The 13,833-nt window shown below is 37.1% G+C and overlaps 1 protein-coding gene across 1 annotated transcript; it reads left to right on the top strand.

Annotated features, from left to right (window-relative positions):
* Positions 1-1,541: 1,541 nt before the first annotated feature.
* On the top strand, positions 1,542-12,937 carry LOC107839126 (eukaryotic translation initiation factor 3 subunit L). The gene is made up of 8 exons (XM_016682493.2): positions 1,542-2,081; positions 7,689-7,847; positions 8,571-8,902; positions 9,587-9,926; positions 10,401-10,549; positions 10,650-10,743; positions 12,511-12,582; positions 12,675-12,937. Exons 1-8 carry the CDS (start codon positions 1,716-1,718, stop codon positions 12,717-12,719), a joined length of 1,557 nt encoding a protein of 518 aa, XP_016537979.1. The 5' UTR covers positions 1,542-1,715; the 3' UTR covers positions 12,720-12,937.
* The last annotated feature ends 896 nt before the right edge of the window (positions 12,938-13,833 follow it).

Genomic DNA, 13,833 nt, shown 5'->3' with positions numbered 1-13,833 from the left:
TATTTACAGATAATCAGTTGAGTTGCTTTATTTGTCAAGGGAAACTCTCTTATGATATTTTGGAATATAGAGTTTATGTAATATCATATAAATGTAAAATGAAATAAATGTATCTATTGGTATGTTAAGTGGAGTAACACCAATAGTTATATTTTAACAAATATTATTCAATAAAGTTCGAAAAGTAACAATAATTTCATCATTGATTGATCCAACAATGGAAAAATGAATAAACTAGTAAATAGTAATATGTCTCAGTTTGATGCAGATTAGAATCTCACACCTTTTTTGGAAAGAAATTATAAGTGCGTCTATTGTGACCTTCACAACCATATCGACTGCAACAATTACTATTAGATATAAGAATTTCAATTGACTTCTTGTGTCTCCCTTTCTTTAGCCCTTTAGGTTGTCTTTTATATTTTGGAGGTAATACAACTTTATCTTAAATTTTCTGTAACGTGATTCAATTTTTTTTATCCAGCATTAAAAATATCGATACTTCATAGGTCTTCACTAAAATCTCTAGATGATGATGCTCAGAGCAATAGGGCTTCATGTCAACTACGTGCTTGCTTTTTAGAAGTACTATAGTGTGTTTACACGTTATCTCGTCCGATTGAAATCTTCCATAGCTGCATGTTCTTCTATCTAAACATATAATGTATTTTTTCTCTTCATCATAAATAGAGTACACATAAGGCAGCGATTTTCCAACCTGTAAAAAACAAACAAATATTTAATTGAAATTGCTATGCATATTTTATTATCAACGGATATATCATTTATGATCACAAATATGTATCTCTGGCATATTCTGACAAATAACTCTCTCTCATGAATCAGATGCAAAAACATGCAATACAAAATGACCTCTAATTCAGATGTATTCTAACAGAGTCAATAATATTGTAGGATAATGTAAACAAACTAACTAACCATTAAACAAGAAGATTTTGTCATATTTAGCTGAAGTTTGTCTTTACTTTTTCTAAATTTTGTGCATTTTTTCTTGTTTCTTCGATTATAAGTTATACACCAATGTCATAAATCAACTTTTAATACACTATATGTTCTCCGGTTGCAATGCCATCACTCTTATATCCTTCATACTTGACATCAGTAACTCAAACACCGGAATACCATAACAAGACCGAGATATTCATTGTCAATTTTTTTAAAAAAACTGAGAAAAAAATCAAAGAAGAAAGCAGGTTAATGTTTCTGAAACATAAATGAGGAAAAGAACGGTTTAAAAATCAATAAAATAATTGATTTTGGATTTTTTAAATTTTTTGATTGTTTGTTTAATGTTAAGTAGCGTGATTTACTCATTAAATTCAATATCTGTTTTTTAACGCTGCAAATCAATTGCTAACTATGTATGACGTTTTGTATCTCTTGTATTAAAATGTATCTGAAAATAGAGAAACAGAAATCTCATGTGTTTTTTTTAAAAAAAATGGGATAATATGTAATTAGGAGCAAACATAAGGGATTTATGTAAGTATTTATTTTTTTGGCAAAATTTTTCTTAACCAAAACAGCAGGCCACAAAAATTGATTTCCAAAAGCCCAAGTAATACCATAATAAGCCCAATCTTGTCCACTGTACATTCCTTAGGTCAAGAACACCCAAAACTCTCTGCTCCCCGCCCCTTCTTCGCCACTGTCAATCAATCACTTCCTCCCTAAACCCTAACCCCCAAATTCCAATGGCAGCTTCCTACGAGTATGAAGACGGAGGTTACCCACAACAAGGCGATTCATCTGGGTCGTATGACCCGAATTTCGTACCGGATTCCGTAAAATCATTCGTTGTTCATCTGTACAGACACATAAGAGAGAAGAATGTTTACGAGATTCACCAGATGTATGAATCCTCGTTTCAGACATTGAGTGAGCGTATGTTTAAGGAAACACCATGGCCATCGGTTGATGCAGTTTCCCCTTACGTTGATAATGACCACGTATTCTGCTTGCTTTATCGGGAGATGTGGTTCCGTCATTTGTATGCTAGGCTTTCTCCTACTCTTAGACAGAGGATTGATTCTTGGGATAATTATTGCAGCCTTTTCCAGGTTTTTCAAATTAGCTTTTCTTTTTTGTTCTTCGTTTAATTCGCCCATTTTACCTCCTTATCTATTTTGATGTGTTGTTTTGAATCATCCAGTTTTATGTGCCTGAATTGGTTTTTATTCTTAGTTAAATATGTCGACTTTAGCCTTTTTCTTAAATCCATTTTTTTGATGTGTTGTAACATATTTATTCTTAGTTAAATATGTGCCAGCATTGGTTTCCGTGAGCTCATTAAAACTACTAAGCTTCAATTCCAAGCTAATTGGGGTCGGTCCCATGAGTCTTAATATCCATTTTGTTCAATTTCACCATTTTTTCCAGTTCTCCATAATTGGAATTCCTTAAAACTGATGATTTTTACCTATAAAAAAGAAATACTAGATGTTTTCTTTTGTTTCATATATATATATATATATATATATATATATATATAACTACTCCTTTTTTTATTCTTCAGTTAAATGTCAATTTTTAGCGCTTTTTTATCCAATTTTTTGATGTGTTTTGTTTTATTCAGTTTAGCTGGTTTTGTAACATAATATGGGCCAGAATTGGTTTTCTATGAGCTCAGTAAAACTATTTCCAAGCTAATTGGGGTTAGGGGTGGATCTAGTGGGGTGGGAGGGTGTTCACTTGAACCCTTGACAAAAAGTGACACACAGATTTTATTTGTTTATGTACATATGTACCCCTGAACAACATGCAAAAGGTTAGCTTAGCAGTCCAGGGCATTTAAAATGCACCCCAACATCCAAGGTTTGATTTTTTGGGCCTCTAGCTGTTTTTGTAACATAATATGCGAATGAGTATGTGCCAGACTTGGTTTTCTGTGCGCTCAGTAAAGCTACTAAGCTTCAATTCCAAGCTAATTGGGGTCAAGGGTGGATCTTGGAGGGCGGTAGGGTGTTCACCCAAACCTCCTTGGCAAAAAATTACTCTGTACATATGGGGTAGGTTATTTGTTTTAGGTTATTTGTTTATGTACATATGTAAATTTTGAATCCCCCAAACAACATGCAAAAGGTTAGCTTAGCGGTCCAGACTTCAATTCCACACTAATTGGCATCAGGGGCTGATTAAGGGGGTGTTCACTGGACCCCTTGCCAAAAAATTTGAAAAATTATACTGTATATATAGGGTAGATTTTATTTGTTTAAGTAGATAGATAAATTTTGAATCCCCTGAACAACCTGCTAAAGGATAGCTTTAGAGGTCCATGGCATTCAAAATGCACCCGAACAACCAAGGTTCGATTTTTGGGGACTTGCATTTTTATTATTCTTTTCGAATCTCCTAGGTGAAAATCCTGAATTTGCCACTGTTTGGGGGTTGGTTCCATGAGTCTCAATATCGATTTTGTTCAGTTTGCCCTTTTTTCTCTTCCAATTTTCCATTATTGCGATTCTTTAACACTAGATGTTTTAGATTTTTACTTGCTACTAGTTTAATCATATGTGTACCTCGCACGTGTAACACTTAATTATTTAAAATTAATTAATCTTAAATCTTTCACACTTTAATATAATAATGTAAATATAAACATATATATTAATGTTACCTTCTCAAAAAAAAATAAAAATAAAAAATATAAACATATATATTTTATCACCAGAAGTTTCAAGTGGTTGATGGATCATCATTTGCGTCTGCCATATAGTACCTCTTTCATTTGTTGCCACAAGCTAAGAGAGACACAACAATTTGACAATTTTCACCATATTTAAATTTTTTTCCTTATTTTAAAGTCAAATATTTACAAAATCATTGATATTATGTACTTAAAAGTTTTAAAATGTCTTACCTCTTAAATTTTTCTTATTCTAACAGTTTTTTTTCTAGAATTCTCAAATCTTCCTAAAATCAAATTTAGTTGATTTAAAATTCTTAAACTAGTGCAAAAAGTATTAGTTGTTATTAATTTTGTTGAATCTAATAAGGAAGGGTTTACAATAAATATATTTAATTAATTTTCAATTCTTAAATTAGGAAAAAATAATGAAATTCTGATGACTTCTAGGAGTCTTTACAATAAATATATTTAATTAATTTTTAACTCTTAAATATTTGGAAAAAATAAGTGAAAAGATAATTGTCTAAAACAAAGACTTTTAATGGAGGGTAAAAAGTTCAAACAACATCTCTAAGGCCCTTTACACTTTTAATATATTATAGATTATAGATTGTAGATATATCTCCATATTGACTCAAAAGACTCCTAGAAAGTCTAAACAATTTAAGCCTAGTATTGTAATGCGATTGCAAATAGTAGATTCATATTTGGAGTTCAAACATAATTTTTTGAAATTGGTGACTAAATCATTTTTTGGACAATGGGTCAGTTTTCTAGAAGTGTGCTTAATATACTTTATTAAAAGTAGTTATTTTATAGAATATGTATAGCTTATTGTAAGCTTATAATCATGTTATCTTTTCAGACTAAGCTGCTCGGACTCTTCAAAAATGTCTGCGGGTGCTTGTCAAATCCTCCAAAAATAGTGTATTTTTGAAGGATCCGACACGGGTGCGGCAACATTTTTGGAGAGTTTGAGCAACTTAGTTTTCAGACACCGAACACCTAAAATTCACTATGTTTGGATATTTTTGTTGTAATCTATTTTGAAACTTGGTGGTGGCAGTGGAATACATTGTATTTGACCTAAGCTACGTTAATCATGCACATTCTCCATATAAGTAAAACAACCAAAGTAGAGTGATGGGGGTGACATAAGTCCCCCCTAAGATTAGACTGTGAGTGCTTTGGTTCTAACCGTGCCCCATAAGCCTAAAAGAATCATTTTTGTTAAAATTGTTGGTTTTCAGAATAGATAGTCTGTTATTATAGTAGCTGTTGGGTTTCTTAAGTTCCATCTAAGACAAATTAAGTGGATCTCAGAATCAGTAAAACAACCACAATAGTAAAACAACCACAATAGAGTGAGGGGGATGACGTAAGCTCCCCCTATGACTAGACCTGTGATTGCTTTGGCTCTAAATCGTAGTCCATAAGCCTCAAAGAATTATTTTTATAATAATTGTTGATATTCATAATAGACAGTCTATTAATATAGTAGCTCTTGGGTTTCTTAAGTTGCATCTTACACAAATTAATTAAATCTCAGCATAAGATATTTAATTGGGCTCAATTTTTTGGAGTCCAAGTCATAGCTGTTATTCAAGGAGATAAATTTTTGAATGACGAATGGGATGAGGGTTTCGTGTTGGGGGACTTGGAGAAATATGAGGAGTGTCGCGATTATGGTTATTAGAGGCGTATTAAGGTTGAGGAGGTCAAGGGGCTATTCGCAGGTTGCGGCGGGGTAGGGCGACGGGGCCAGACGAGATTCCAGTGGAATTTTGGAAGAGCACTAGTGGGGCAGGTTTGGAGTGGTTAACAAGGTTGTTTAACGTCATTTTTAGGGCGGCGAAGATGCCTGAAGCGTGGAGATGGAGTACAATGATTCCATTATATAAGAACAAGGGAGAATTCAGAGTTGCAATAACTATAGAGGCATTAAGTTGTTGAGTCATACTATGAAGGTTTGGGAAAGGGTGGTAGAGTTGAGGCTGAGAAGGATCATGAATATCTCTGAGAATCAATTCGGTTTCATGCCTTGTCGCTCGACCGCTGAGGCCATTCAGCTCGTGAGGAGATTAGTGGAGCAGTTTCGGGAGAGGAAGAAGGAATTGCACATAGTGTTTATTGACCTTGAGAAGGCATATGGCAGAGTTCTGAGGGAGATTCTGTGGAGGTGCTTAGAGGCTAGAGAGGTGCCCGTGGCGTACACTAGGTCGATCCAGGACATGTTTGATGGGGCAAAGACTCGTGTGAGGACGGTAGGTGGAGATTCGGAGCACTTTCCAGTTCTGATAGGGTTGCACCAATTCTTAGCCCATTTTTATTTGCCTTGGTGATGGATGTTTTGATGCGACATATTCAAAGGTAGGTGCCTTGGTGTATGTTATTAGAGGATGATGTGGTACTGATTGACGAGACTCGGGGAGGAGTTAATGATAAGTTGGAGATTTAGAGCCAGACGCTTGAGTCTAAATGATTTCGGTTGAGCAGAACCAAGACGAAGTACTTGGAGTGTAAGTTTAGTGATGTGTTGCAGGAGGATGGAGTGGTGGTGAAGCTGGACTCTCAGGCTATTCAGAAGAGGGAGAGTTTCAAGTATCTGGGGTTTATGATTCAGGGTAATGACGAGATTGATGAGGATGTCATGCATCGTATTGGGGCAGGGTGGTTGAAATGGAGGCTCGCGTCGAAAGTCTTATGTGATAAGAAGGTGTCCCCGAAGCTTAAAGGTAAGTTCTACAGAGCGGCAGTCCGGTCGGCTATGTTGTATGGAGTGGAATGTTGGCCAGTTAAGAACTCCCACATCCAAAAGTTGAAGGTGGCGGAGATGAGAATGTTGCGATGGATGTGTGGAAATACCAGGAAAGATAGGGTGAGGAATGAGATTATTCGGGAGAGGTGGGAGTTGCTTTCAGTGGAAGACAAGATGCGAGAAGTGAGGTTACGTTGGTTTGGGCACGTGACGAGGAGGGGCTCGGATGCTCCAGTGCGGAGGTGTGAGACACTAGCTACTGATGGTTTTAGGCGGGGTAGAGGTAGACTGAAGAAATATTGGAGGGAGATGATTAGGCATGATATGGAGCAGTTACAACTTATGGAGGACATGACCCTTGATAGGAAGGTGTGGAGGACGCGGATTAGGGTAAAGGGTTAGGGGGTGGGAGTGCGTCGGTAACAATAAGGGAACGTTCTTTGTGTCTGTAGTTTCTTATTTGTGATGCTGTGTGATGTCTATGATTTCGGTTAGATAGTTCTTAGTATTATCTTGTGGTTGTAGTATTATCTTGTTGCTAGCGGTATTAGTTTATTTTGCATACCGTACTAGTTTATATGCACTTATCTTTTGTGCTTGTTATATTGTTATCGGTTCTAAGTCGGGGGTCTATTAGAAACAACCTCTCTACTTTACCTTGAGGTAGTGGTATGGTCTGCGTACATTCTACCCTCCCCAGACCTCACTATGTGAAAATACACTGGATATGTTGTTGTTGTTGTTGCTGTAGTTGTTTTGTTGGAATAACATTTGCTCTGTTTTTGAAACAACCTCTCTACTTCATCCGAGGCAGTGGTATGGACTGCGTACACTTTACCCTCCCCAGACCCCAGTTTGTGGGTATACACTAGCTATGTTGTCGTAGCGTTTTCTCTGTTAGTAGTTTTGTTGGAATAGCTCTCTCTCTCTCTCTATATATATATATATACACACACATACACACACACACTCATATATCTATCTATATATATGTATGTATATATGTACATATATGTGTGTGTGTATATTTAATATATCTCCTCTTTGGGAAGCCATTTTAGGTTATAGCATCTATTTGCTAAATGGACAAAGTTGGGGGAGAACTATGTGGGTTTCGCAGAAGGAGTGTTTTTTTTAATTATCAATTGCTCTGTATTTACAGTATAGATTTCGTCATTTCAGTAGCTAGTATACTGAGGTTGACGCTGTGGAACAACCACTGTTCATTTATTGGCCTCGAAAATAAATCTAGAGTTCACATGTAGACTTGCATTGCTGTAGGTTGTGCTGCATGGTGTGGTTAACATGCAATTGCCAAACCAGTGGTTGTGGGATATGGTGGACGAGTTTGTGTATCAATTCCAGGCATTCTGCCAATACCGTGCAAAGATGAAGAACAAAACTGCGGAGGAGATTGCGTTGCTGAAGCAATATGACCAGGTATAGCTGACAGATTACCATGCTTTTTCTCCTCCCCTTTAGTTTAACCTGTTAATGTTGTCTGAGTTATCACACTATCTGAAATCTCGGTTGCTCGGACTCTGTTAACTTTGGTGATAACTTGGTTTTAGATAACACTAGGAAATTGTTTGAATCTTACCATATTGACTGTGTGGTGATCTACTTTCATTTGGATTATATTGGTTACATGAATTACGTGTATGTGCAAATTTTACTATGCAGTAACTCCATCCTGTAAGAATTTTTTCTTTTTGGAACCATACATCCTACAACATTGTCCTCTGGTATTTTTTTTTTTTAAAACATTGTTCTCTGGCATCCTCATCTGGCTTGCAGTTTATACCCTGGGACATTGACATATTGTGTGCAAGTAATAGTTGTCTTTTAGTCTGTAACTAATGTCATACATTGCTTTGGTTGAGTAAAATTTGTCTTAGCTTGTATCTAAGGTCATACACTTAATGTATAGTGTTCATGCATGAATGAGCGAGGGTATATTGGCTTTAGTGGTGGGAGAAACTGATGATATTGATAGAGATGTTAATCATTAAGGTACAAAGTGGTCACTAAGTGAAGAGATTGGATTGGTTGTCAAAGCCTGCCGTGGACTTCTAAGATGTTTGTTTATACCAATAGTTTTCTTTATTATGATCCACACAAACCATTTATTATCTCCTTGTCTAAAAAAATGATGTTTATTAGGCTTGGAATGTCTATGGTGTCCTCAACTTCTTACAAGCCCTTGTGGAGAAATCTACGATAATCCAAATATTGGAGAGGGAGAAGGAAGGTGTTGAAGAGTTTACTGCTACTGATGGGTATGATTATAGTGGTGGAAGTAATGTCTTGAAGGTTTTGGGCTATTTCAGCATGATAGGCTTGCTCAGAGTTCATTGTCTGTTGGGTGATTATCATACTGGCCTGAAGTGCTTACGTCCAATCGACATAACTCAACAAGGTGTTTACACCAGTGTTATTGGTAGCCACATAACCACAATATATCACTACGGCTTTGCTAATCTTATGTTGAGGAGGTATGTTGGTAATCATTTTTTCCCAACTCTTGCATTTCTGTCACATGTACTTCACAGTTCTGTTACTTCTGTGTGATCGTGTCACTTTTATGTAGTTAAGAAATTACAAACAGGATATCTTAAAATATGCATTCCTTTCTTCATTTTTGCATAGAATTTCTGATCGTTAATGTTATAATCAAATTAAAGAAACTAGCTTAATTTTACTCGTCTTTTATAGTTGGGAACTGAAGGAAATATACAGTAGAGGCAAATAACATCGGTAATATAGTTTGCAACTTCACCAACTGTTTGTCTGTCTGTCTGATATTAGAGAGTAGTATGAACTTTTCTTTTTCCTCAACGGTTAGGTAATGTTTTTTTTTTTTCTAGAATTGGAGAAGACATCGGCATGTTGCTTTTATTATTTAACCACTCATTCTTTGTCGAAGTTAGATATTGTTTAATATGTTTGCTTTACGGACAATTCGTAACAACAATGGAAGTTGGATGATCTTCTAGTTTACTTGATTACATGATTAGATTTCATTCCGGGGAAGGGTGGGGGTGGGGAGGAGCATCTTCGATCAACAAGAAGCCGCCTGACCAATCTCCAAGTGCCCAAATTTCTAGTTGTATTTACTTTGGCTTTAGCAGAGTAGTTTTGTTTCCTCTAATCTGGAAAATGGATTCACCGTGTTACAGGTATGTGGAGGCTATCCATGAATTTAACAAAATCCTTCTATATATTTACAAGACAAAGCAGTATCACCAGAAGTCACCCCAGTATGAGCAGATACTGAAGAAAAATGAGCAGATGTATGCTCTGTTGGCTATATCTTTGTCACTGTGCCCTCAAATGAAACTTGTTGAAGAAACTGTGAATTCGCAATTAAGGGAGAAGTATGGTGAGAAGATGGCGAGAATGTTAAGATATGATGATGAGGCATTTGCTCTCTACGATGAGCTCTTCTCATATGCATGCCCTAAGTTCATTACTCCCTCTGCTCCAAGTTTTGAGGAGCCTCTCGTAAATTACAACCAGGTACCTGTTTTGACTGGGCTTAATTTCTGAGCCTTTTATCCCACTTGCAAGCTTTGTTTTAACATATAGAGAAACAGTAGATACAGATTGTTCTTCTCAATCCTCCATGCAAATGTTCATTTATTGCTAGAAATGTTTGCTTTGATTACATCCAATTTGCTTCTCCAGTCTCCAATGCAAGTATTCTTGTGTATTTCATGTGTACTACTGCGTCATGTTTCTCATTTCTTGACTGCATATTTTGAACTACCACTGAATGATGGCTTTGTATGCTCCCACCACGTCACATATTTTCTGCAGCTTTTATTCAGTTATGACATTGAGCTGTTATAACTGAAACAGCCTGTCTACTTCTTTGGAGGTAGCGGTATGGACTGCGTACATTTTACCCCCCAAGACCTCACTTGGTGGGAATACACTGGGTTTGTTGTTGTTGACATTGAGCTGTTAAATTAATTGTGTTGTCTTTTTCAGGATGCCTATAGGCTACAATTGAAGCTGTTCCTTTATGAAGTGAAGCAGCAACAATTATTGGCTGGTGTTAGGACCTTTTTGAAAGTGTATTCAACAATCTCCCTGGGGAAGCTTGCAAATTACATGGAAGCAGACGAACCCACTTTAAGGTCTTGACAACTTATGCATTTAGTGGGTTTGTTATTGTGCAAATTCTCAGCTGTGATCTATGATTTTGTGGGCTCATGTACTGCATTCAATATTACACAGGACAATTTTGATGACATACAAGCACAAAACACATGCAGTCGATTCTTATGGCAAGATAATTTCTAATGCCGATGTGGACTTCTACATTGATGAAGTAAGAAAAACACATTATGTAAAATCTTGTTTTTTAATTCATTTAATCCTTTCTCCATTGGGTAATAGGTGGCTGGCAGCATTATGTATTTAACATAATCTAGGTAATGTGCCTGGGGTTTTATGGCCGTTAATCTTGTTCGGTCATGTTCAAAATAATGCCTTTTTGAGTAGTTTGGGAACAGTCAATAGTAAACTGGTTTTAGGCATCTACCTTTATTGTCGTTTCCAAGAGATGCAAACAAGTACTGTGGGCATCTCTTATTCATTGTTTTGCTGGTTATTAAGGACATGTATGATGGAGCTAAAATTCAGGTGAGTACGGCGGGAGGAGACTCGGAACTTTTCACTGTCTTGACAGGATTGCATCAGGGATCTACTCTTAGTCCCTTTTTATTTGCTTTGGTGATGGATGTGTTGACGCGGCGTATTCAAGGAGAGGAGAGGTGCCTTGGTGTATGCTTTTTGCAGATGATGTAGTTTTGATTGATGAGAAGCGGGGTGTGTGAATTATAAATTAGAGGTGTGGAGACAAACTCTTGAGTCTAAAGGGTTCAGGTTGAGTAGGAGCAAGACAGAGTATTTGGAATGCAAGTTTAATGACGTGAGGCGGGAGAATGAGGTGGTAGTGAAGTTGTAATCACAAGTGGTATGTAAGAGGGATGGTTTCAAGTATCTCGGGTTCGTGATTCAGGGTAACGGTGAGATTGACGAGGATGTCTCGCACCGTATTGGGGCGGGATGGATGAAGTGGAAGCTCGCTTCGGGGGTGTTGTGTGATAAGAAGGTACCGCCCAAGCTTAAAGGCAAATTCTATAGGGTGGCAGTCCGTCCGGCCATGTTGTATGGAGCGGAGTGTTGGTCAGTTAAGAACTCCCACATTCAAAAAATGAAGGTGGCGGAAATGCGGATGTTGCGTTGGATGTGTGGGCTTACTAGGGGGGATAGAGTTCGGAATGAGACTATCAGGGAGAAGGTTGGTGTGACTCCAGTGGAGAATAAGATGCGGGAAGTCCGATTGAGATGGTTCGGACACGTGATGAGGAGGGGCATGGATGCCCCGGTTCGTAGGTGTGAGAGGCTAGCTTTGGATGGTTTTAGGCAGGGTAGGGGCAGGCCGAAGAAGTACTGGGGAGAGGTGATTAGGTGGGACATGGAGCAGTTACAGCTCACTGAGGACATGACCCTAGATAGGAAGATCTGGAAGACGCGAGGCTAGGGTCAGTTTGGGTCTCTAGTGTAGGGAATTACTTGGTGGGGGTAGGGTATCATTCTTGTTATGATACCTTGTTTCATGCTTTATTACGAATCTGTTTACTTTTCTCTGTTTACTATTACTTGTGGGTGTCGTATTTATGTTATGCCATCTTGTTCCATGCTTTACTATGAATTTGTTTAGTATTCCGTGTCTCGAGCCGGAGGTCTATCGGAAACAGCCTTTCTACTTCTTTAGAGTCAGAGGTATGGATTGCGTACATCTTACCCTCCCCAGACCTCACTACGTGGGAATACACTGGGTTTGTTGTTGTTGTTGGTGGTGGTGGTGTTGTTTAACTTTTGGAATATTCTTTCCTATAGCCTTTAGTAGAAAGAGTGTTTTGTTTTTCTGAAACTGGTAACTAAGCCAACATTTCAGTACAAAGAGTTTCAGCAATAAACACGTGGAATCCAATATGATCTAGTATTTCCTGTTCTAGTTCTTCTCACCTGAGGGAGTAAATACTGTGATACATTCTGACAAAGTGATTCACGGTGTATTTGATTACAGGACATGATCCGCGTAGTAGAATCTAAGCCGGCCAAGAAGTATGGTGATTACTTTTTGCGTCAGATTGTGAAGGTAATTCTTGTATAGCATTTTCAGCCATGGTTTTCATTCATTTTAGCTTGATACTCACGTAAACGTGCATATGCTGTTTATGTGTTTTCCAGCTTGAAGGGATCATGACTGATATTGACAGGATAAAGCTGGAGTAGTTACCTTCCTAGTAGCGTTTAGTTTATTTTGAGCTTTTCAATTTTGTACCGAGGAAACTACAGAAAGTTGAATGAGAGTATTTTTTTTTTTCCGTTTAGAGAAATGGTGTCACGGAACTTTGTTGATTAGTGACCAAACACCAATTTTTTATCGCTTTGTAATCTATTAATACAAGGTCGACTTCTGTTTAAAGTTCACAACTAGAGCTTTGGGTTCAGCTGAAAGCCTTCACTGTGTTGTGCATTGGCGCTGTGATTTCTGCTCTGATTTCTTTTCCTTTCAATTAGATTTATTTTACGCTAGTCTTGACTGAATTTATCGTAATATTCAGCGACTGTTTTGCTTCTCTTTCAGTATTGAGCGAGTTGAGTGTGCCTCCAGCCCCCCATCATTGACCTCCCTAGACTCTCACCCAACCACCACCAGTGTTTTCCTAGTTGCTAGTAATGTTTTTGGGACAATAATTTTTACTTAAATATCAAACACCAGAAAATAATAAAGAAAATTTACTTGTTTTTCCATGGAAAACATTTTCCTCTGTGCCAAACATACCCTGAGAAAAACTTAAGATAATCCTGCTTTTCAATGTGTTAAGGGTAATCCTCCCTCTCGTCTTTATCGTAAACAGTTGCAAAGTGGCTCTGATAGCAATGCTAAGCAGGCTCGATTGATTTTAAAAATGGTAAGGTGAAGGTGGTGCTCAACCGGTTTGTTAACTTTGTACGCTCCCATTTTGTATTAATTGGCCGTTTTCCTTAAAATGTTTGTTTTGGTTTAGTTGTCTAAGTTCTAAAATCAAGAGTATTTTATACACCCTCTGTTTCAAAATATTTGGTCCTTTTTGACTTGGCGCTTCCCTTAAGAAAATATTTATTAAGGGTTTATTTTACCAAATTAATCTTATTAATTATGCTTTGAAAATATAAATTTAAGTAAATAAACTTTGTTTAGTCCTTTAATGTTGAGGGTAGTATTGGAAGAATATAATAAAATATTCTTGATTTTATCAAAAGGGACAACTAAATTAAAACAAATATTTTTAAAAAGAGGGTTAACCAAAATGAAACGGAGTGAGTATATATGTTTTCCTTTTTACCCTTGATAGGAATATTA

Source organism: Capsicum annuum, chromosome 8, assembly GCF_002878395.1.
Source record: "Capsicum annuum cultivar UCD-10X-F1 chromosome 8, UCD10Xv1.1, whole genome shotgun sequence".
Taxonomy (NCBI): Eukaryota; Viridiplantae; Streptophyta; class Magnoliopsida; order Solanales; family Solanaceae; genus Capsicum; species Capsicum annuum.
This window is presented reverse-complemented; position numbering and strand designations above follow the sequence as displayed.

Bases quoted from the DNA above. Each gene is read 5' to 3' on its own strand.
- LOC107839126 (XM_016682493.2), top strand. From the start codon at position 1,716: ATGGCAGCTTCCTACGAGTATGAAGACGGAGGTTACCCACAACAAGGC. The intron at 8,903-9,586 runs GTATGTTGGTAA...ACCGTGTTACAG, and splicing joins GCTAATCTTATGTTGAGGAG to GTATGTGGAGGCTATCCATG. The intron at 9,927-10,400 runs GTACCTGTTTTG...TGTCTTTTTCAG, and splicing joins CTCTCGTAAATTACAACCAG to GATGCCTATAGGCTACAATT.